Source organism: Vidua chalybeata, chromosome 8 (genome assembly GCF_026979565.1).
Source record: "Vidua chalybeata isolate OUT-0048 chromosome 8, bVidCha1 merged haplotype, whole genome shotgun sequence".
NCBI lineage: Eukaryota > Metazoa > Chordata > Aves > Passeriformes > Viduidae > Vidua > Vidua chalybeata.
In genome coordinates this window covers 34,999,714-35,022,938 of record NC_071537.1, presented here as the reverse complement: position 1 = coordinate 35,022,938, position 23,225 = coordinate 34,999,714, and the positions used below count along the sequence as shown (strand labels likewise).

General features: G+C 41.6%; 1 protein-coding gene across 7 annotated transcripts in view; it reads right to left on the bottom strand.

Moving 5' to 3' along the window:
* Positions 1 to 23,225, bottom strand: part of CTNNA3 (catenin alpha 3) — a 430,920-nt gene that overhangs the window by 98,790 nt on the left and 308,905 nt on the right. For 5 of the 7 annotated variants that reach the window (XM_053948596.1, XM_053948593.1, XM_053948594.1 and 2 more), the window contains one exon: positions 9,447 to 9,647. The exons of 1 other annotated variant lie outside the window; for it this stretch is intronic. In XM_053948596.1, coding sequence (XP_053804571.1) covers positions 9,447 to 9,647 — 201 coding nt within the window. Of the gene's footprint in view, positions 1 to 9,446; positions 9,648 to 23,225 lie in introns of those variants that run through there. One more of the 7 variants, XM_053948599.1, reaches the window with a different exon arrangement.

Sequence of the window (23,225 nt, the reverse complement as noted above, 5' to 3'; positions counted from 1 at the left end):
TGCACTAAGGACCAGCCTGTCCTTAGCACCCCCTGTTCTCCAGAAAGCTTTTCCCCAACAGTTTGAGTTTGACAAGGCCTACTTTGAGAAGTGTACAGTGAGTACCATCCTCTTTTCAAAGGTCACATTCTTAGACCTTTCCCATCTCATTTTGGCACTCCTGTTCTAATCCATGTATTGACTTTGATGTTTGGCATACTATCATTTAATATTGTTTCTTTTACCATGAATGCTTCTTCAGAGATAGGCTTCACGGTATTTCCTGAAATCTAGCCTCCTCTTCCTAAAAAATAAGCATAACAAAACCAATAGCATGCTGATATCATCCAGAATTATTCACTAAACACTTCTGACTTCAGACCAAGGAATCAGTATCAGGCAATCATTTTAAGCCTCCCTCAACACCAAAAATAAGGTTCCTGGGAAAAACACTAATGTTCTGGTACAGGGAATGCTACTTGAAGCTTCAGGAAAGGAAAGAAATTATAAAACTGAACCCAAAGGAAAAAAACCCACAAACCCCTCAACTAAACAAGCTGTTGAAACATCTATGGGTTTTCCCTAAACACTCTGGTTGATTGGGAGGGTCACCAACAGTTTACTGCCTAACCTGGCTGCTAAGGCCCAGTACTCCATGAGCCAAGAATGGCTGCTATTTCACAGTGCTTGGGAAGGGCAAGGAATTCTGCAACAACTTTTTTGCACGATACCAAGATACAGACCTTCCCATCTGCTGACTGAAGCTGTCTACCCTTGAATTTTTAATGTCTGGCAACAATCAAAAAGGTGTGTGAGTTACAGTTGTACATTTCTGCATGAAACTCCGTGACAAATGCTTCAATTCTGATGGATGCAATCCTTACACTTTATCTGCTGCCTACTGAATCATTCCAAACAACTGCAGTTGTTTAATAGCACTGGGTAAACTGAGGAGGTGGTCTGGTGTTCTCATCCACTGTGACACAAAACAAAGCCTGCAGCAAACAAAACCAGCTTCAGAGATGACCTTGCCCAGCAGGGGGATTCTAGCTGAAAACAGAATACGGTCCCCAGAAAGTGAGGAGAAGCCCTATTTACAGAAACTTATTTGGTATATAATGAATTCAATGCCACTTCTCCAAATAGTGCAATGAATGGTGGTGACAGACTTACTGAGACATGGTGAACAAAATGAAGACAAGCTTATCATTTATGATTTCAGCAAGAATCAATTTTACTACGTTAACAGATTTATAATCCAAACACACATACACATGCATATATAAATACTACTGAATTATGCATATGCTTCCCCCATCAAGAGCTACTGCATCATTTCCAGATCTAGAAGTTCGTGGTTTCTAAGAGCTGAGGGCATGCTGCCAGAAAGCAAAAATATCTTAAATAGACTTAGATGTATGTAGTTGAAAGTATTATTGGAGGAAGGTGGGGCAATCATTTAATTTTGATTATAATAGAACATGTCACAAAATTATGACTTTTACTATAAAACGTAATGTATTACATGCAAAAATGAAAACTGTGAGAGGTGCTTTTTGTAAATTCCATTAGGAAATTATCTCTATGAAGAACTTAAGAATGAGCTACAGTTGAAGAACAAAAAGATACTGCAGTTTTTCAGGTCTAAGGAAATCCTTACTGAGACTGGATTCACATTCACAATTTAAACCACAACAGTCCTCATAGATACTATGAAATAGAAAATGAACTCTTAAGCACTGATGATCTATGAAATCAAGTTACTCAGTCCACAGTTCTGCTTAGGAGGCAAATCATGCTCTGACACGTACATGTCAAAAAAGCGAATGGTCAGAAGAGTGGTAAATTCCAAAGTATTCCAAAGACTCTAGTATGTACTGGGATAACCCAGCAGGTAGATCTGACCAGCTGGCTCCTGGACACATCAGATGAAGCCAAAGCTGCTCCTTAAGAACTAAAATGTTCCTACTGCAAAAAACTTATAAATAGACAAAAACTTCAGCTTCTGTAAGAAAGATGCCATCTCCAACATATTACAGTGTTCTAAAAGACAACAGGATGAACAGATTCTTTGAATGTGGACTGGCAAAGGAAATAAATAATCAATTGGTGCCTGAGACACAGCAAATTAACCACTAACAAGTGCAACAGACACATGCTTGCAACTCCCCAATAATGCAAAGTAACAATAGCATCAGGGTTCATAGGTGCAAGACTGCAAGACAAACATTATGACAACAGTAATGAGATAAAACTGTGTCCCAGAGGCTCTGTAAGACACATTCCAAATAACTGGAAAGGTCAGAGAGCTGGAAGTGAATGAAATGTCCGTAACATTACAGAGGTCAAGGCACTTAAGAGCTTGTGCAAGAAAGCCACAGCTGAAATGAAAGGAATGGTTTTGATATGGGCACAGAGATAACCTTGTGTAAGTTTGAGAGTTTGCTTCAGTTAAAAAACCGCAGTAAAAGGAAGAGCAGAGTTCCCTGATCTTGTTATCAGCTTAGGGAAGGGCTGTCATTAACGAAGGGACTCTACTGAACCAGACCAGTCTAGTGGTCCTTAAGATCTAAAAGAGAGAGATAGACTAAAAGGGATATATTGAAGTTAGACAGACACTGGAGAGTCACAAGTCACTTCCTAATGCAGCTCCAGGTGAGGGAAGAGTTATCACAAAATGTTACACACAATGACTACAGAAGGGCAATTCTACTCGAAAAAACCCAACAAACCAACAAAAATCCCAGCCCACAAAACACTAGAGAGAGGAAAAAAGAAAGCCATTACTGCCCATTAGGATACTGCCATCCTCGCTTTCCCTGTAGGGCCTGTGGAAATTGCAAAAGCAAAGACAGCACTGGTGTTCTTTGGTGTTCTGACTTTCAAGAAGGCTTCCCCAAGTGTCCTCTGCTCCAAAATCAGACTGCAGGTAAACCAGGCTTCATCCAAGTGGCAAATTCCTTACCATGGGAGCAAGATTTAGAACTCACGCAACATCCTCACTTTCCAATTCTTCCACCAATGTCACTCAAACCAAGAGACCCCTCCCCATGGAACTTAGATGGGGCAAGACCACGTGTGCCAAATCCATAGCCGGCTGCAGAAAGGTATTTACGACCCTAATCCAGGAAAATGACCCAACAACCAAAAAAGCATCAAAACTCAACTGAACACCGCAAAACCAAAGTTACTACCTTCAGAAACACGCATTTATTTCAAAACAATGCTGCATTTTCAATGCTGCTCTTACCAAGATTTCTCTCGAGAAGAAGGAAGGTTCTGGAGACGGAGTGTGCTCAAGGACTGCCCTGAACAGTGCATCTGTGCTGGGCACTCTGAAGCTGGCACTGAGCAAGGCCTGGGGGAGCAGTGCACTGGAGAGCAGTTTCTTCTCAGTGCTTTAAATGATCACTAAGTGCAACAGCATTTTAAAGAAGCAGATGTGCACTTAAAGGCACTTTAACACCCACACAGTGCCTACAATCAACGTGGGCATTACACTGTTATTAACAGTGAAGCAAAGGTATTTTTGAGCTAGAGGAAAGGAAGAAAAGATTGGCAAAAAGAAATTACAATGTTCAGGGTCATTTTTTTATGACCTGGAACCCAAAAAATGTTGGTCTTTCCCCCTATTTTTCAGAACATTGTTACATCGGAAGCAAAATCCAGTTTCTAAAGCCAGCGTTTTTAACAGAATTTCACAGAAGGATCCAAACAGAGCCCTACAGGCTCCACCAAATGGAGGTTAATGACTCTGTAATAGAGTAACAACCACAGGAATCAAGGGCTATTTCTTAAGTTATTAACTTACAATCATCATGTAACTTATCAAAAAGCATATTTTAGGCTAAGTCATGCAAAGACTCTCAGTGTTTTTTCTTGGCCCTTTTTTTTGCCTTTTAGCTCTTACAATAATTCTGCTGAGTAGTTGCTTATAAGCTGCTCCTTGTCTGAGTTTCACAAGTTCACAAATTCCGTAAGCGCGCATACTCGGGCCTCTCTCCTTCTTCAAATGTTTTGGGGATTTTCTTGTTTTATGTATTTTGAAGTGACAAGAGTCAATCCTCTTCTTCAGCAGTCTTTGAGTTTCATAAGCAAGAGTAAAACTCACTGAATACTAAACAGACTTGAACAGCAAGTATTCTCTTTAGATCTTATTTTGACAGTGATGAACAACTACTTCATTAAAACACTTTTTCATTAAAAACTTTCTGAATTAATAAAATTCTAAATTAATCTTTCAAAATAATAAAAACTTACTATTTTTGTGTGCCCCACAGAATGAGTAAGGTCCATTCACCTCATGTTAGCCAACCCTTAAATAATGTAGAATAAAATTGGTCATATTGGTATCTTTTGTTCTACAACAAGAGTTTAAGGACCTTCAACTGCCCATTCAGCCCATCTGAGGAGCCCATGTGAAGATACACCTTAGGAAAAGCCACTGAAGTCTCTGGAAGTGCTCCTCTCCCCCCACGCTGGCTCAGGTGGCTTTGCCAGAAGGTAACAAGATAAGTACAAATTGTCAGAGCAGGCAGGAGGAAATAGACACCCCCCTCTTGCATCTCCTCTCTGGAGGGTGTCTTTTGGTTAAGAGAGAGTCACATTTCCAAAGGAGAACAGACAATCCCTACTGCAGGAGACTCAAGGCAGGGGACAAAGGAAACTGCCAGTCATTTTACATAAGCTGCTGTGACAAACCTGTAAATTGGAATTGAGAAAGGCAAGTGAAGCAGCCAGGAAAATACAAGCCATTAGCTTGTGCATACAGGCTTGCAAGAAATGGAAAAGCTGAAGGAAAAGCCCAAGATGGAAAGAGGATTGTATCATGAAAACACCACTGTCTTTTTATGGCTAAGGTAAATTACCTTTTCCCAGAGAAAAGCAATGCAGCAGATTTAATCCACCCTGGAGAATCAATTAATAAATTGCTGTACAAGAAAGCTCTGTTTCAGGTGTAGTAGATCAGCATTAATATAGGGCTGTAGAAGCACCCACATTGAAAGGGCTATGAAGGGAAAGGGGAGACTGGAAAGTGACCAAAATAGCAATCCTGGGACTAGGAAATAAATAAATACACACATTAGTGTAGCTAAATAAATTCATTCATACTGGCACATAATATCATGTTAAAATATGCTGCCAAAATGTAACTGAAGGCTGTGAAGGTTTTAAAGAAAATCACTGAACACAAACCCAAGCACTCAGAAAAAGTCTAAAAGCTTAATGTCTTTGGCCCACTGCAGACTTGAGGCAGTTAAAATACTTCCCATCTTTGTCTCCACCCTTTTCCTTGTTTTTTTTTTTTTTCACAAGATCTGTAGACATCAAAGTAACTAAAGAATTTATATATGTATTTACACATATATGTATATCATTATACTTTGGCATTAAAGCAGAACTGCAGACCAAATTTACAATTGACTTTTTACTCTACCAACAGATATATGCTATAATATAATTTGTTGACTTAAATTTAACTGCTGCAGACTCTGGCAGGCAATAAAATAACAGAGGAGACTGGTATTTAAAAGTACAGAACAAGATTACCCTTCCAGTTCCGAAGAAAAAATACCTTAGGATTTTACAAGTAGAGTTCCTAAAGGTTTCATTTTGTTTTGATACAACAGTACACAAACCCTACCACAATGCAACAATCTGAGTATTTCAATCTAACAAACAGTGCCAGACATTAGGAATGACAGAGGCACCAGTAGTAAAGTTTTCACAGCCTTAACTATACCTGACCACAGCCTCAAGCTCAACTATTTACCCTTGTACAGTCAAACAGGTGTGTGGATTTCTCTCGGGGTTCTAAAGGTCTGGGTGACCCCGAGATCGTAAAGAGTCTTTGCTTCCCTAGCCCCATGCAGCCAAAGAAGAAGCCTGGAATGTGTCCCATTGCGTTTTCAAGCTTGTTTATTCCTTCTTATCTAAACATTCTTTCTCTGACCTGCCCAGCTCTGCCCAGCAAGGAGGCCACGGCCGTCTGCCCCGAGCCTTGGGCGGCTCCCACATTATATACTCAAAATTACCTGTACCATGTTTACAGCTCCCGTACCAATACCTCAGATCTGTGTTGGACAGTGTGCCTGTACCTTAAACCAACAGAAAGTGTCACTATCACAGCAAGACATGGAGGACAAGAAGAACAAGCAGAAGGACAGGACATGCCCAAATCCCTCCATCTTGTCCCCTGAGCCCCTTATCTTAAAAATCCCAAAATTCTACTTTTCCACCCTGTGTCAATTCAAATATCACACTACTCAAACCCTTGTGGCTTGTAATTGCTCATACAAAATTGACAGCTTTTCCCACGGACTAAAATCGAAGCCACAGATGTTTTTGACTTCTTGCCAAGGTCCCCAAGCCCCCTGCCAGGGTCTGGAGACAGCCAGGGCAGCCAGAGGGATGCCCTGGACTCCGACACAGGTGCTGCTGGGCTAAACCTACTGCGTCCCCAGAAAACACTCCCCTCGTGGCTGAACATCTTCTCCAGGGTCCCCAAGGTTTCACACAGACTTGGGCCACAATGCTCAATGCTGACTAACAGCCACCTGCACTGGGGCCTTGGAACGCTCTGCCACTCTTCCCTACCCACACACCGGCACGCTGCTCCCACAGAAACCCAGGAGCAGGGATAGAGCGGGGCCCGGGGTCACGGCCCGCTGTCACTGCGGTGTGGAACAAGGGCACAGCCAGCACAGCTCTCCCCCATCACAGCAGGAGCTGGGGGCATCCCTGCAAGCCCATCACCACAGCCCCAAGGACTGGGTATCAGCAGGAACTGTGCACAGGCCCTGGCACTGCAGCTACAGAGCCACAGAACCATTTTGGTCCACAAAGAGCACGATCGTCAAGTCTCTCTATAACCATGTCCAACATGAGATCATGCATTCTCTTCCCACAGTCTTGTGCTTCATTACAGCCTAAACTGAGCCTGTGGACAGCACCTTCTCTGCCCTAATCCATGACCCTGGCACGTGGCCCTGCAGTGACCTGCACCGAAGAGCTGTTTGGTAACAACTGGCTGTGATCACATAACCACAGTGTCCTAAGGCACGTCACGCACGCACAGAGGGCAAACCAAGGGATGTCAAGGCTGCAAAGACAACTTCAGCTCTGGTATTATGTAAGTTCTAAAAGCTCAGCTCCACACCATAGAGATGGGGCTTTTCCAGAGCCTTGTTGTTAGTCTCCTCAGAGTTTTCCTTCTTGTGCAGGGAAAGGGAAGGGATAAACAGAGGAATAGGATAAACATGCCTGAGAAAGCAGACACTCCATTGCAGGGTGCTGTAGAGATGCACTTGGCTGTCCACAGCTTCTATGCACATGAGACTACACCTGAGCTAAGAAATTAAGCTCCAGTTTTTAATACTCATTGTGTGGCAGTATTAAGACACTACAGTTGAATAGCTCTACTTTATCTTAAATTCATCTGATGTCTTCCAGCTGAAGAGACAGATACAGTGATCTTTTGCTCTTTCCTTGCATACTGCAATGCAGAGAATTGAACATCTTTCTTTTTTTATAGATTACCTCATCACATATTCTACAATTTAACCTTGATCTTTGTTTTAACAAACAGTAAATATATCTGCTCCTCTGTGCACATTTTCTCCCTTCTGTTACCTCCAATTTGCATCCTTCCTATTTCTTCTCCCATTCACTCTTCCATTTTTCAGTTCTCTGCTATTTCCATCTATGCTCCTTGTCTCTAATTTTGTTTTCACGAGTTCTACACTCTGCCCACAGTAATTTCTCATGAGTAACACTTTACCTCTTCCTTAGGCATAAAGGATGCCCTTCACTGCCCGAGGTTATTGTGAAAGTTAACTGAGGAGCTTATGGCAGCATAAACACATCAACTCCTGGTGAACTTCCCCCTTGCAATCAGCTGGACCTGAAAGACTCAGCTGGGATAGAATGATTTAGGTTCCACCTGTGGGCTACAACCTACCTGCATTTTACCTGTAAGCTGAAAAAGTTAAATAAAATAATACCAAGCAGCCCTCTCACAGTTCAATATCTGTTCATTGCAGATCACATAAATACAGGCTAAAATGAGAAGTACTTGTATCTTTTTTGCACTCCTATTGAACAACATAAAGACAACAAATTCTTTGAAGTACTGCGAAGTCATTTGAGATGTGACCATGCTTGATGTCCCTTGAAACAAGCTAACATTCCAACCACAACCAGTTTTATGCCTCTCTGTCTTCTGCAGACAGACAGGTTTAGGTGTATTACATTACTGTCAAAGCAAGGCAACAGAACAGAAATCAATGTCAACTCCCAATGTCTTTAAACATTATCAGTTTCAAGAAAAACAGGCTCAGCTTTTACATGAGAATCTAAACTATGCTTTTCTATGCTGCTTCCCTCTCAGTATTTGTCATGGTACTTCCAGAAATCATGAAGAAAGGAGTGCAATGGTGAAAATTTTTCTATTTTCCCATCAAAATATCAGAAAACAAGATAAAAACAGGCAAGCCTATTTCAAACTCTTCCCATCGTTCTCTTTTGCCACTTCACTGCAATGTCAGTTTACTCCTGTTCACATGAAGACAGTTCTGCCCTGGACATATTTGAACTTACTAAGAAAGAGCTCAAACAAAATTCCTGTCTTTTCTTGTGGTAAAATGTCAGTTAAATGTAAGGTACTAGACATTTGTTTAGACTGACAGAGCGAGGAAGTAGAACTCTTGAGTTCAGGAAGCCAAATCCTATATTCCAGGGATGTACAGACTTGCCAGAAAATCTCTTAGGAGCAGTTTAACTGCCCAGCTATGAGACTTGCAACCATTTAAAACATGGAAGTACTGTGAACTTCATAGATTTTTATTTTTTAATTAAGTACACATTATGACAAGCCAGAGATTCATTTATGGAAAACACAGAAGCCATTTATAGAATAGTGCAGTTACACCCCCTGTGGCCGGTACAGGAATTTTCCAATATAGGATGCCCGCTTTTTTAATATTTTGGAAATGTAGAGGGGACTGTTAAACATTTTAGAAAGTTTCAAATTTGTTTTGCAAAACTGGAGACTTTTTGGGACATCTGATTACTGCTTAACAGTCTTTAAAGTGGAAGTACACACAAATAATGCACCTGCTACTCTGGGTCTGCCTTTCATCTGCTTAGAGCAGGCGTGGCGAGCAATAAAGCGGGAAGCTGCTACCTCATTCGTCACAAGTCTCCAAACGACGTTACGTGCATTAAGGACCCCAGAAACAGTCTTCCATAACTCAAGAAACCTTACGTAGATCATGCAATTCAAATAAAATGTCAAAAATTAGTTTTGAACCGCACGGTCTCGCCCTAACTCAACAACTTGCTAAAGGGAGAGCGGAGACCTCGCAGGGAACGATGGGTTCACCACCCCAGCGACCCACAGGATTCCCGTTGAACGCAGCGTACCAAGGAAAGGTGGCACGCGACAGAAGCTCCACGCTCGGCCTTACCAGCCCCGGAGAGATGCTGCACGTGCCCCATGACCCCCTGGGTGTACGCTCCTGGCTCGTAGCTGTCCATCTCCCCGGCCACGACGTGCGCCACCCTGGCGGCGCGGCCGCGAATGGCGCCCGCGGCGCGGTCCAGGCCCTCGGCGTCCTGCTCCCGCAGCGCCACGATGCAGCGGTTCACGTCCTCCAGGATGTGGCTCTCTGCAAGCACAAGGGCACCACTTTAGCACCCACGCACAGCTCAGCGGGTTGCAAAGCTTACAGTGGCAAACCGACGCTGAACTGCCTGGAAGTTCTCCAGCCACTTACTGATCCCTAGAATTCAAAGGCACTGTAATACTCTCCTATAACCAAGAGCAACAATAAAATACTGAGTCAGAAAGTGCTGTAAGAATATGAAAACCACAAAACCTTACATACAAAGTAAATATTTTCAAAATGAAGAAAAAAAATATTAAAGCTGCTACTTTATTGTTGAAACCTTCTTAAGCCACTGTGACAACATCTTCCATAACGAGATGAGGCCCAATGACAAACAATTGCCCAACAACTAAACTAACTTCTTTTACACCGATGCCTTAAGATGCTCATGATAAATCAAACTCTGAAGTAAATTATCACCCTTCTATCTTTCTAGATATAAATTGTTCAACTGGCTATTTGTACTTACCACACCGTTCTTTGATACTCAAATATGTAGAAATGGGGAAAAAAACATCAGCAGGAAGGACAAAGGAAAAAGACACTGATACTAAACCCTGGTCCTAAACCAAAGCATAACAAACACAAGTAAGAATTCAAATCAAGCTAGAAGACAATAATGTCAAGAACTACAGAGAGAACAGGTATGTGGTACATTAATATTTCCATCTATACAACTAATATTGAAGGACATACTCCTTTTTTTTTCAGATAAAGTAGTGCAAATATAAAATTAAACTTATGGTACAAAGGTAGTTGCGGCATTCTGCTGTCTCTTAGTATCATAAAACGTGTCTTTAAATGATAACATGTTTACTGCTCTAAAGCTTAAATACCTCCTAGAAACTTCTCCATTAGTGCTGGTATTGAATTTCCTTTCCTACACAGATCTGCAATCTGCTTTGTCTCACAAGAGAGTGTACGACAAGAACATTAGAAGCACATTTTGTGAAGATAATAGATCTGATCCATCTTCAGAAGTATCAGTGAAACTTCCCTTGCACTAAGCCATGAATTAATTCAGAGCATACAGGTTTCTTGTTAATTCACATGACTGCCATTTTGTACATGACTATTAAATTATGTTTTATGTTATCCAATAAATTAGACAATCACAGTAACTTGGACAGATAAAACACACCATTAGGTAATCCTGAATTACTAACTGGCATGACTACCTCGGGATTCTGACTATGCAAAAACCTATGAATTCTGGTTCAGTTTATGAAATGGCTGCATCACAGAATGTCTCTGTAAACGTAAAATGTCCTTATCCTCTTCAGATCCACGTCACCACCTCCACAGAGCGCAGAAAAAGAGGAGTTTAGCAACGCTGACTTTGTCAGCACTGTGTGTTCACTGTGTGCAGATTTGGTAGCTGCACCCACGGACCGACAGCTCCATGCAAAGAGGGCATTCAGAGCACTGGCAGCTACCTCAGCTCCTCCAGTGTCAAACACAACACATCCAAGTAGGGGCCAAATGAGCAGGTGCACAAAGACGTTCCAGGCTCCAACCTGTGCTGTACAAGTTATATCACACCTTGCCTTTTCCAGGCATCTCTTCCTGTGTACAGACTTGCCAGAGGAGGGGGAAGCTTCCAAACAAACCAGTCTGTCTATGTGCATAACGACGGAGAGAGAGGTCTGGCATGCACAGAACGCAGGAGAAATTACTAAAAAAGCCATAGTTACGTCCAAAAATGAAGCAGTACAGGCCACCATTGTATTTGTTTTAATACTGTCCATGTGTTAGCAGAGACAATGACAGAATGGATAGTACAACCATTCTTTAAGGGCCTTGCTGTGAAGAATACACTGCTCTTTGTTGTCCAGCAAAGACAGCAATTAAAGGGCTTAATCCTGTGTAAACAGAAAGGCAGGGCTCTTCCAGGACCTACCAAGCAAAACCTCCATAATGGAAGATCACAGTTACCTGGTTATTTCATACAATATGAATCTCAGGGGCATTAAAAAAATAAAACTGCCAATGGTCTCACGGACATACTGTATGAATGGAACACATAGTGGGAAGCTCCCAGTGTCCCAACCTTTCTAAGGGATGTCACAAACACCACCTTTATGGAACAGCAAACTTGAGAGCAGACGCTCAACAGAAATGGAATTAGACCTGTATGTGTGACAAGACTACTTTTAAGCCATTTTAGAATTGGATATAAATTAGACTGTGGTGTACGCTCTCAGATAGTGTGTTTAAAGACAACAAAGAGGGATACAGATTTCATTAATTTTGCATTGTCCATCCACGTCGTACTAGAAAAGCAGTGCAAGGTTTTCTTGCTCCATGCTCCATGGCCACCCGTCAGGGGTCACAGGGAAGCTGCCTGATGCCATCCATGTGCGTATCACACACTCCCAAGCCCTTGGCAGCACGGCACCGTGCGCAATCTGCGCGCACAGAAACCACAGGTGAGCTTATTCCCAGCACGGGCACTGCCCAGCTGCACGTGCTGAAGAACCACAGCCTCTCACGATGTTCTGAGGCTCTTCCCAGATGAGCTACTTCACAATCAATAAAACTTTGCTTAACTTCATTTTCCCAAGGCACAAGTAAGATTATACATTTGCCTTAGGAGATCTAACAGAAAAGGAACACCACTGGTCGCAGTCCAGCTAAGATTGTTTCAGCCTCTATCTTACAGATACTTCCTCCTCCTGTAACAAATGCATTAGGTCAACTTTTGATTTTCAGCCAAGTATCTTACTTTCCCCAAAGCAGAAAAGGAAGATTAGGATGATGGACCATCTCTTTGTCATGAGTCAATGTCTAACAGAAGAGTTAAGTGTAACAGTGGATTGATAGATGTTTAAGGAAATTGTCAGATTGCCACGGTTGCTACAGCAATTATCACGGGCAGTGCACAGCACCTTCTGATTTCCCTCTGGGATTTTGGTCTTAGTCAAAAATGGCCAAAAATCATATCTCAGCTGAGCTAACCAATGGCTAATAAAGCTGTCTGACAAAGCCATGACTCAGACTGTCTCTAGGACAAAATCAATAGCTCTTCCTCTGCATGTCATCCAAGAAAAAGACAGGTGATGCCCTTCCACTCTACTTGGCACTGGTAAGACCTCAGTTGAAGCACTTTAATTCAAGTTTCTCTGCTCAGCTAAAAAAAAAAAAATAAAATTGTGAACTAAATGGAGACATTATGAAAAAAGAAAAGAAAAATAATTACTAGACATTTTTAAAATTTAGTACATGAAGAAGCATTATAAAACTCAATTTGTTCTCCTGAAGACAAGACAGAAAATACAACATTCCTTTTCTGCAAGACCTAAACCATAAAATTAGGAATCTATGCAGTGATGGTGTAGCTAAAAAATGATTTCTATCTTTTCCCATCTGTTGACATGATAAAATGGGAAGCACAAAAACTTTGTACAAAAAGTCAGCTTCCTTTCAGATAACTCCTATTCCCTGGGCATGGTACCTTAGAGTGCTCATCAGAAAAGGATTCCAAGTTTTCCAATAAAGGCACTATCTAGTATGGCAAAAGACACACTCCCACAGATTCAAAATTATTTGATGAACTCCAGAAAGATATCTGACATCAAATAAATGGTAAGAACATCCATACTTAGATTTAGCAAGTTTTAGTGCCAAAGTTAAGAGAACTTAAAGCAATTAAGTGGAAAGTGCAAGAACCAGCATACAACTCCCTGTTACCACCTTTCTTGTATTCAGAAAGAAAAAAAAAACCCAAACCCCCCCCAAAAAAAAACCAAAAAAAAACCAAAACCACCCCAAGTTAATCTAATTCCCACCTTTTTGCTACATACTGAAGTTCAGACAATGCTCAAGGCTAAATTTCCATCAGCAATCTTATGAAATAGATTTTCTTGGCACTTGCAGCTCTTTTAATAAAATACCTATATTCTACAAGCAAGACACTGTCTTAGTCACTATTCAGAAATAAAATCCCTGGTAATCACTTAATGTCCAAAGTTCCTGGCAATTTCAAGAGAAGAATTTTTAAATTAATAGAAAAGTACAGAAAAATAATTACTTAGAACAAGGAAAACACATATCCTTTCTTCCCTGATTGTATTAGCTAAACATTCTTCATCTGCCAAATCTAAGACACTAAACGATAATTTCTAATATTGTTTGTTGATAATCCATCTGACAACTCTGTCATTCTGTCTCAGACCAAGGGTGGTACTGACAGGCAGGGTTCCCAGTTATCTGGGATTTAGCCAAATGCATTCACACTTCCAAAATATTCCTGCTTTAGACACACAGAGCCGTAACATAAGTGTGAGGTGTCTGTTCTCTGGCTTAAAAAGCAAAGAGCATCCAGAAGGCTATGAGCTAAAGCTTCACCTCAGTGCCTGTAAAAATTATGGTCCAAGGCCTCAAGGAAAACATTTCCAGGCACTAGAAGGACAAGAAGATTATTAGGGACAAACAGTACTGATGTACCACTGGGGCCAATGGAGCATGGACAAAGTCACTGCTTTCAGGGATGAAGGACTGGCTCTGTGGATGGGGGCAGTGCTCTGCTTAACCCTGACTTGAAGGACACTTGTGCCAGTGTCCCCAGCCTCCCCACAGGGAACTGAGGGAGGGTGGCAGCCCTGCAGGCTCACTGAGGAGCAGGCAGTAGGACAGAGCTGGACAGCTGCTCCTCAGGAAGTGGCACGAGGAGGCTGGGACCGTTTAAGGCCAGACACAGAGCGCATCCTGAGCAGCTCTGGAGGTGACATGGACCGGACAGCCCAAAGTGGCTCAAACTCCAGAGGACAGGGCTGACACCCAGACCAACCCTGACAAGCTGGACAAATGCACCAACAGGCAACTGCTCAGCAGGAAAGTAAAGGAAACTTGGGACTTGATATAAGGGGAAAAAATCCTTTCTCCATTATGAGCATAGCAAAACATTTGAACAAATCACCTGTGAAGACCAGAAATCAACTGATGCAGACAAGTGGGTGCAAATGCTGTTGTTTCTAGGTGCTAGAGAAAATGAATTTATTATTCCCTTTGTGCAGACTTTTTCAGCACTATTTAACTATTACCTCCCTCTGAAAGGGGAATTGTGATGCCAAGAAAGATCAAGCACCTACATGAGAAGGCTCCCGAGTTAACAGGCATGCCTCATGTTAATGGGACAGATTTTCCTGAAGGACTATGTCTACAAAATTTTGCCAGAGTGGTCAGGAAACAGTGAGCTAACTTGGAAAAAAGGTAAAATCTAAGAGCATCCAGTACACCACAGGACACAAGACAGAAATATGGTGTCTGTCTCTAACACTGAGCTGGAGGCTGCAAGCCAAAAGCCACAAGACAACAGAAGAAAAAGGATGGAAGATGACTGAGGAGAGAAAAGAGGGAATAGCATAAAGATACCCCCCTAGGCAATGCCCTTCAGGATCTACCATTATCTGTGCAAGTCCCTCCAGATTATTTTTCATGGAAAAGAGACAAAAAACTTCATGTTTTTAGAAACTTCAACCTGCAGTCTGAAACACTGGCTTCACTTCTGTTTCCAGAAAATACTAACTAAAGTGTGTATTTCCTCCAAATTTTACCTTAGGGTGAACAAAGCATTGATTGAGTTAGCAGCTTCTCCTTAAGGCTCATTTTCATTCACATATGCATGAATGAATTTAAAATGTCAATATCTAAGCTCATGAAAGCTAAAAAAAAGGCACAAAAAACCCCACCGAAAAACCCCATAAATAAAAACAACCCAACCCACACCAAAATTCTCTGCCACATCACCACCAAAACAGAAATGAAGTACAAAAATATGTCATAAATAAGTATCTGCTAATTACAGAGTTGGCAGCCCAAAATTATCAGGTTAACTAGCTGATAAAGGTTTCAGATTACAGAAAATCTCTCTCCCTGCATGAGTGAGAATCTTACACTAATATTAATCCTTTCCAGAGTTTGATTTCTTTTAACACAGCTACATAAGATTTGACTTGAGATGCTAACTGCTTCTGCTTCAGCCCTTGCCCCCCATTTCGTGGGCAGGAAATTCAGCCTCCAGACAGGTTTCTGGATTGTCAGTTTCCCCATTCAGCATCCAGATGTATTCCAGGACCTTGGGGAAAGGAAGGAAGCACCAGCTTAGACTCAGCACATTTCAGTGTCTCTCCTCTCCTAAAGCTTTACACAAGCCAAGCTCAGAGAGCTCTGCAAACAGGGAGGTTCCCTGTGGAAGCACACAGGCCAGCCTGGACCTAGGTAAGGATGTGCAGAGAGCACAGGCAGACAAGAAGCAGACCAGAAGCATGAACACTGGGACAGGACAGAGATAAAGGGGAGCCAGAAAAAGCAAAAATGTCAATGTATCCAGCTGGGCAGGGGGCACTTCTCCCTGTCCAGACTTCAGCTGTCCCCTGGGCTGCAAGCCCAAGGAAACACTTCCCCAGAAACACGCAGGGGTGACACACGCTCACAGAGCTTGGCCCCAGCCCCTTCCTCAGGCCCAGTCCCCTTGAACACACCCTCCTTGTGTCAGCTGAAGAAATTACTGATTTTAGGACAATCCACCTCATCCTCCACACACACGTGCAAAGGCCTGCAAGGAGCTGGGCATCAGAGGGGCCCATTTCTCTTCTCTGACTACAATTACCTAAGAATCTTAGCTCAGTTTTTATTCTAAACTTACAAGAGATGGTTCATACTTCCCCTCCACAATGTACAGAGGCAACAGAGAAATGTTTATGTATTAATACTCTGAAATATGCCGCTGGCTCTGTAGGACCAGAAGGGAAAAACAAGGAATTGGAAATGGACAGGAAAAGAGGAGACAATAGAGAGTAATAAAATAATAAAAATAAAATGGAGCATTCTTGTTTAATCCTTAGAAATCACTCTAACCACAAACTGTGTTTGCAATATGCCCTCCTGCTCCTTTTCAACTGCTACTAAATTCCAGAATAAACATAGCAAATTTTACTCAGACTAGCCATGTCTCAGCTATGAATCTATGTAATTGTAATGCTGATAACCCAGGTAATCATGACCTTAATAACAGCTCTCTCCTAGAAGAGCATTCTCTTCACCGAAGCAGCTATAACCAAAACCAGTGAATTGCTTCCAAGAGAGTAATTTACCTTCTTAACAAATTCATCAACTTCAACTTCTTGAAGTACAATGGAATAAACCCCTTCAACCTTAACCTGACCACATTGACCCCTGATAACAATGACCACTGGGCCAACATGAGGCAGCAAACCTTTTTCTAGGAAAATTAGACTAGGAAACCTTTTTCTGTCTCAACTACAGGAGGGAGACTGATAGTTCCATGTGCAGTTATTTACATCAGAATTCTCATGCTACATGTGCAACCAGATCTAGCTGATGCTTTCCCTGCCCAGGGCAGGGAAACTAGATGGGTTTCAAGGTCCCTTCCAGCCCAGACCACTCAATGATTCTACAGTCTCCTAAATCTGCTCAAAAACTGACAAATAGTCCCCACTTCCTCTTCCATAGCAAGCCCTACTTCAACTAACCTGCTTTATACACCCAGCTTTACTAAATTGCTCCAAAAAGCAGCTAATACTGTATTAGGTGTAAATATTTTATTTAAAGTGCTTCCAGACAGATCCAAGAAGCTATGAGGTAACCAGCATACATCTTTCTCCTCTGACAACGCTTTTTAGGTATTTAAATTTTAGTGAATGCAGAATACTAGAAAAACATTGCCACGTAACCTTAATTCTGCATTAACAGGTTAATTGTCTCTGGTTTTTGACTTCTTCAGTGGGAGGCTGGCCAATGAGCAGTGACAGTCAAAATGAAGCTGCTGAGGACTGGGGTGGGAGAGATGGGGAATCACTCAAGGATAATGGGATTCACCAGAATAAAGAGCTCTGAGAGGTTGCTCTTGGTCTGAATACAATACAGACCCAGCTGTGAGCAGCACGACAGACTAGACCTGCAGGTCCCTTCCAACCACAATGGCTTTAGGATTCTGTGATAGACAGGGAAGAACAGTAAGAACTGCCAGCCAAAGAGAGCAGGGGCACACCAGACTCTCCAGATGACTGGAACACGCCTCTTCCACATCAGCAAGGCCTTTTACAGACTCTGACATAGCACTGTTCAGAACATTTGCCACTGACTGGCAGCCTTAACTTAGACTTTTCTTTTGAGCTTGGTATCTTAGACGTAATAATTACTTTTCACTCTTCATTTTAGCTACTGGATAATGGAGAATTATTTGCCTTACAAAATTCTGTCACATTTTCCCTTAGTATGTGCCAGTCAGCTCAAAAAATACACAGGATAACATTTTCTTTCTACTCAGTCTGGGCCTGTTCCCTTCATTTCCACCACACTGCACAGCCAGAGCATTCATTATCCTCCTCAGAACATTCCCTCTCAAAAAATACAGGAGACCGTTTTCCCTTTCTGTCACTTTTATAAACCTCAGGTAAAAATTCTGGGAGGCTTCTTTTTCCAGGAGATGAACTACAAAACAGGAGAGACTTTTCCTGGCAATTTGCTCCTTTGTTTCTTCATTGCCATTACTTTTGCAGCAGCCTGCTGGAGCTGTCTGCAGGAGAATTCTGAGCTACAGGAGAGCATTCTCCTTCAGCATGTAAGCAGACAACTGTGTCCCACAAAAAATGCTCCACAAGCCCTGGCTTGGTCTTTTTGTGCCCCACCTGCCTGCCCAGTTTCAATGCAGAGTTACTTAAACACCCAATTAATTAAAAAAAAAAAAAAGTTGTATTCTCAGTGCTAGGAAAGTTGAGATTCAATTTTCCATACCATTTGCTCTGCCAAAAGAGAAAGAACTGAAGTCTGCACTTTTATTGCCCTAGGTGAAATATGAGCTGGCCCTAAACAGGGCATAAATAAATTTGGTTTCTGCCCTTCTGTGGCTGGGAAAAGGAAAATTTATTTTGCTTTTTAAGTTCTGCATTCAGAATCCAAATCTAGCTAAAATATTGCCTAACTTCATGAAAATATCTCTTAAAAACTCAGAAAGGCCTTGATAAATCCTAAATCTTTAAGTCTAAAATGGCAAAAGCAATGATTTCCGAGTAAAGGATTATCTGAAAGAATTAGTTTATGCCAGGAATTACACTGAGATGTACCTCACTGGAAAGGAAAAGTCTTTGGAGCAGGGAAATAACTAGCCAGATTACAGGGAAATAGTTCATAGCACCTATCTTACAAATCAATGCATAGCTGATAACCTAGTTCATAATTTCAGAGCGCATGCTACAGAATGAAGAGCTGGCAATCTTCCCAGTTTGGACCAAACAGCATAAGAAGAAATTTGCAATTACTAGAGAATGTCTGTCTTTGCATCAGCTGGAAGGTTTGAACAATTTGTTACCTTCGAGAGATTTCTTTTCCTTGGGTGGGGAGAGGGAAGAATTAAGAAATGTGATAATATATCATCTATTTCCTTCTGCAAGATCAGGGGTGTAAAACTGGAGAGCTCTGCATTACCTGCTTCACAGTGTGTGCAACAAAGCAGCCCTTATGTTAAATGGTGCCTATTTCATTGGTCTGTAAAATACTGTTTAAAGGTAACAGCCATCTGCCACTCTTAGATAATTGCTCAGGTGAAAATTCTGACTTTATGATAATATTCTCTTGCTACAGCTCTGTACCTCCTGTAGTAAGCAGGTGATCAACAGCTATAAATACTTTTTGATACAACAACCAGTGCACAGAGGGACAAGAGTTAACAGATAGAAAACATTTCATTGACAGGAGACAATTGGGGTAGGAAACCTCAAGTCTCCCTTGCAAAAATGGTGGCAAAGCTGTGACAAACTTGTCGGTTTTCCTGGTGGATACTCCTCTGCAAACTGTGTTGTTTGCTCTTGAAAAGTCACCTCTCACTTGCAGAGAAAAGCTGCCTCTTCGGTTTTCCCACTGAAGTCTAAGCTGGTACCATTTTTGTTCTTGGTGGAGGACAGGTGCTGCCTGTATGTTTTCAGCTTGTTTGGGTTTTGGAGGACGTAAGTCTGGGAGGTGTGTTGTAAGTTTCATTACACTACCATCCACCAAATTTCTGGGACCAAATCTGAACTATCTGCTAAACTTATGGGCAACAGAAGTCAGGACGTAAGTCAGATTTGGTGCACCTCACATACTCAATTAGCACTCCCTTTGATTTCACACTTGGTTTTTTTTCCCCAGGTGCTAAGGGTTCCCAGCTTTGCAGCAAACAAGCACATGTCCTGTCCAGCTGCTGGAGATTTCAAAGGTAGGCTGCCTTTGGATTATCAAGAAAACCTCATTTGTGTACTACTGCTTGATAACAGGTTCACAAGAGGGGACTTAGCTTTGCTCATCTTGTGCACACATGCAAGTCTGTTTTCTCATGTTTCATTTTGAAAGAACAGATTTGACATGCTGCTTCCAGTAATAAAAGCACACTCCAGTTTCAGAACTACAACACAACTGGATCCTGCTCTCCCAGAAAAAGCTTTTGTATCTTATCCTTGAAACAGAGTCCCACATTGTGCACTACAGTAGCACTGTCACCTTAAACTCTTAACACCATTGACCAAAATCTTCCCTTACCATTTGGTTGTGCTTATTTTCATACCAGTTCTTGGGAACACTTGTGTATATTTCTAGTAGGCCTCATTACAAAAAGCAAGCAAATCAATTCCTGCAAAGCTGCACAAATCCATTAAAAGCTACTGCCACAGCTGCAGCTGGAAAGCCATTAGCAAGCAGCCTGTTGGGAAATAAACACACGAAAAATTAATCCAAATCTGCATCAAACCCGTGCATCTTGGACCATGCTTCAAAGGCTGCCAAATCTCAGCCCACCCAAATCCCATATAAAGTGAATTCCAAATGCATCAGCCTTCAAAACTTTTGAGGAAGATACCAGTAGTTTGCAAAGCCTGTGATGAGAAATGAATCTCGCAGCTAACAAAGTCTCAGCAACAACTTACTGAAATTCGGGAAGAACAGAGCAGGAATTCAAAATGAAATTTCAGTTTCTGAATGAAAACCTCAAGTCGTCAAAATTCCAAGTCCACTGTTGAACTGCACTACCCAGCTCCTTAGTCCTGCCTACTTGCTCAGTGACTCCATGCATCCCAGTCACTCTTACCCCTCTACAGCTCTCCAGAAGTTCACCACTAAAATGTTCCCATACCCTCACTAACAAGCGCAGAAAATCTTGATTTAGAAAATACTAATTTTGTATAGCAGGTTTTTATGGGACAAGGCTTGTCAGAACGGTTCCCAAAATGAGCCTGTGATGCAGGGTCAGATCTGGTGGCAGGACACACCACACCTAACCAAGCAATCCCTAAGAACACACCCACGGCCAAACAAGTGTAACACACTCTAATGTTTGCTCTTGGGTCTAGGCCAGGAGTGTTGCAAGAGCAATCTGCATTTAAATCAGTGTATCAGGACTGTAAGCTACTTCTGAGGCAAGGATATGGAATATGGATACTGAAGGGAGGCAGGAGATTAATTGCAAGATTTTCAATTAAAACAAAATGGATACCATGACATCAACAAATCTCCAGGAAGAAGACATTCCTCTGAAGAAAACAAAATTACTCCAACTATCCATTGTGACATGCAGCATTTCAAGTTCTATTTATCTTAATAGCAGAGTAAGAAAAATGGATGACTGTGGTGGTAACTTGTGAGGCAGCTGGGAGGAATGAGGGCAATCAGAAAGCTGTGTGTAGTATTTCTGCTGGCAAACTGGTATTAACTACTGTATAAAAGAGAACAGAGAGAGACAGGAATATTGCATAATTAAGAGTCCAAGTAGCCCCATAGAGTAGGAAGCTGTGTATCACAAACTGGAGGCACCAGCAAAAAGTGAAGTAAGTACTGCAGCTGGTAACTGTACACCGGATTTCTAAAAGGCTTTCAACTGCTATTCCCAGAGAGCTCTGAGATGGCACAGAATAAATGACAGATTTACTGGTGTTGCTTCTTACACAAGACAAAAGAAAGGGCAGAAACAAGCAGACAGTCTTCCCAACTCTGTAAGCCAGCATTTCCACAGGGATTGGCTCTGAAATAGTGTAATTCAATGCTTTCAAAAGCAATATAAAAGGAGAGTACCAAAGTAATGAAGGAGGGAATTTTTCTTGTCTTTTCTCATTCCCAGACAGTCAAAGCTGACAACAAAGAACTGAAGATGGTATCACAGCACCAAGTGATCAGTGAATTAAGCAAACCAGTTCAATGTCAATGAACTTAAATGTGTAGTGAAAAAAAAAACCCTAAGCCTATACAAAATACTGACCTACAAATCAGTTACTACAGGCGAGCCTAGAAATTTCTGAAGTCAATTAAGAAAACACTAGAAGCATGCTAGCTCAACAGTAATTAAAGGCAAATAATGCTGTGATTTCCCAAAGAATATCTGATAGTAAAGATGTATCTAAGATGCTGCAAATAGTTCTTGTCCTTACTTCCATTTAAAAATATCCATTTCAGTAAGCAGCACAACTAAACCTCCTACTCCTCCACAGGATACATCCCTACATTGTTGAAATGACAGCTATTGTAACGTTATGGAAGAAAAAGAGTTTAAAAGAAAGAACAGGGAAAAGTAAGAGGATTTTCCCAGTGAGGGCAAAGTATTATGATGGTTTTGACAGAGTTTCCAGGTGGGTCATCAAGGGCTAAGAGCTGCACCACCAAGAACAAACTGTGCATGCTCAGTGACACACAGATCCAGCTCTTAGTGTTGATAAAAAAGGGAAAAATCCAAGGCTGTTTAAGAAAACAAGCCAGGTGAGAACAACAAAGAGGGAGCTCGGCCATTTTAAGTTTAGCGAATTCCTATTTATCCTGAAGCACATTACAGTCAGGCTGAACAAACCTGACATACAAGTTATTGAAACCCACAGTGTCATTTACCTTCCTACTGGAACCGTAATTAAGCACATACGTCTCTTGTGTTAAACTTCAGTTCTTACGTTTATTCTCCTGCAAAAAGCAAGGCACGGTATTTTGCTATTGCAGGTGCCAGAAGGCCAGCATGACAACACCGAATTTAATCCTAAGTCTCTCAATAGCACCTTGTTGGTTTGGGTTTTTTCCCCATGATCTCCATTCACTAAGGGCGAATCCGTAATTGGCAGTTTTTGTGATTTATCTGTAAACATGCTACATGGACTGCAAAAGTGGCAATAAACGGAACCAGAACTTTAAACTATTGATGGAAAACAAAATATATCAAGAGAGATAAGCAAGACAGAAATCAGACTCATTGCCCTACTCCTTGCCCAAGTATTTACAGTATATTTTGCAGTTTGAGTGACTTCAACTGTCTAGATTGCCATCTCAATGACTACAACTGTCCAAAGTGATGTGAAATAGAGCCCAGTCAAAATCCAAAACATCATGCTATTAATACTTCCATGCTGAGACTTAGCCTTTCCATGCACAGAAGTGCTACTCATCCAGTGGTGTTTTTTTTAACATGTATGTCACAAAGTTAAAAGGGTGATCTTACCTCTACAAAGCCCTACTAGGGAGCCCCTTAGATATCTCAATCTCAGAGTCCATTCTAAGAGCATTTCTGTAGCCACTAAGATGAAAATCACTGCATTATTATATTATCTAATCTGATTA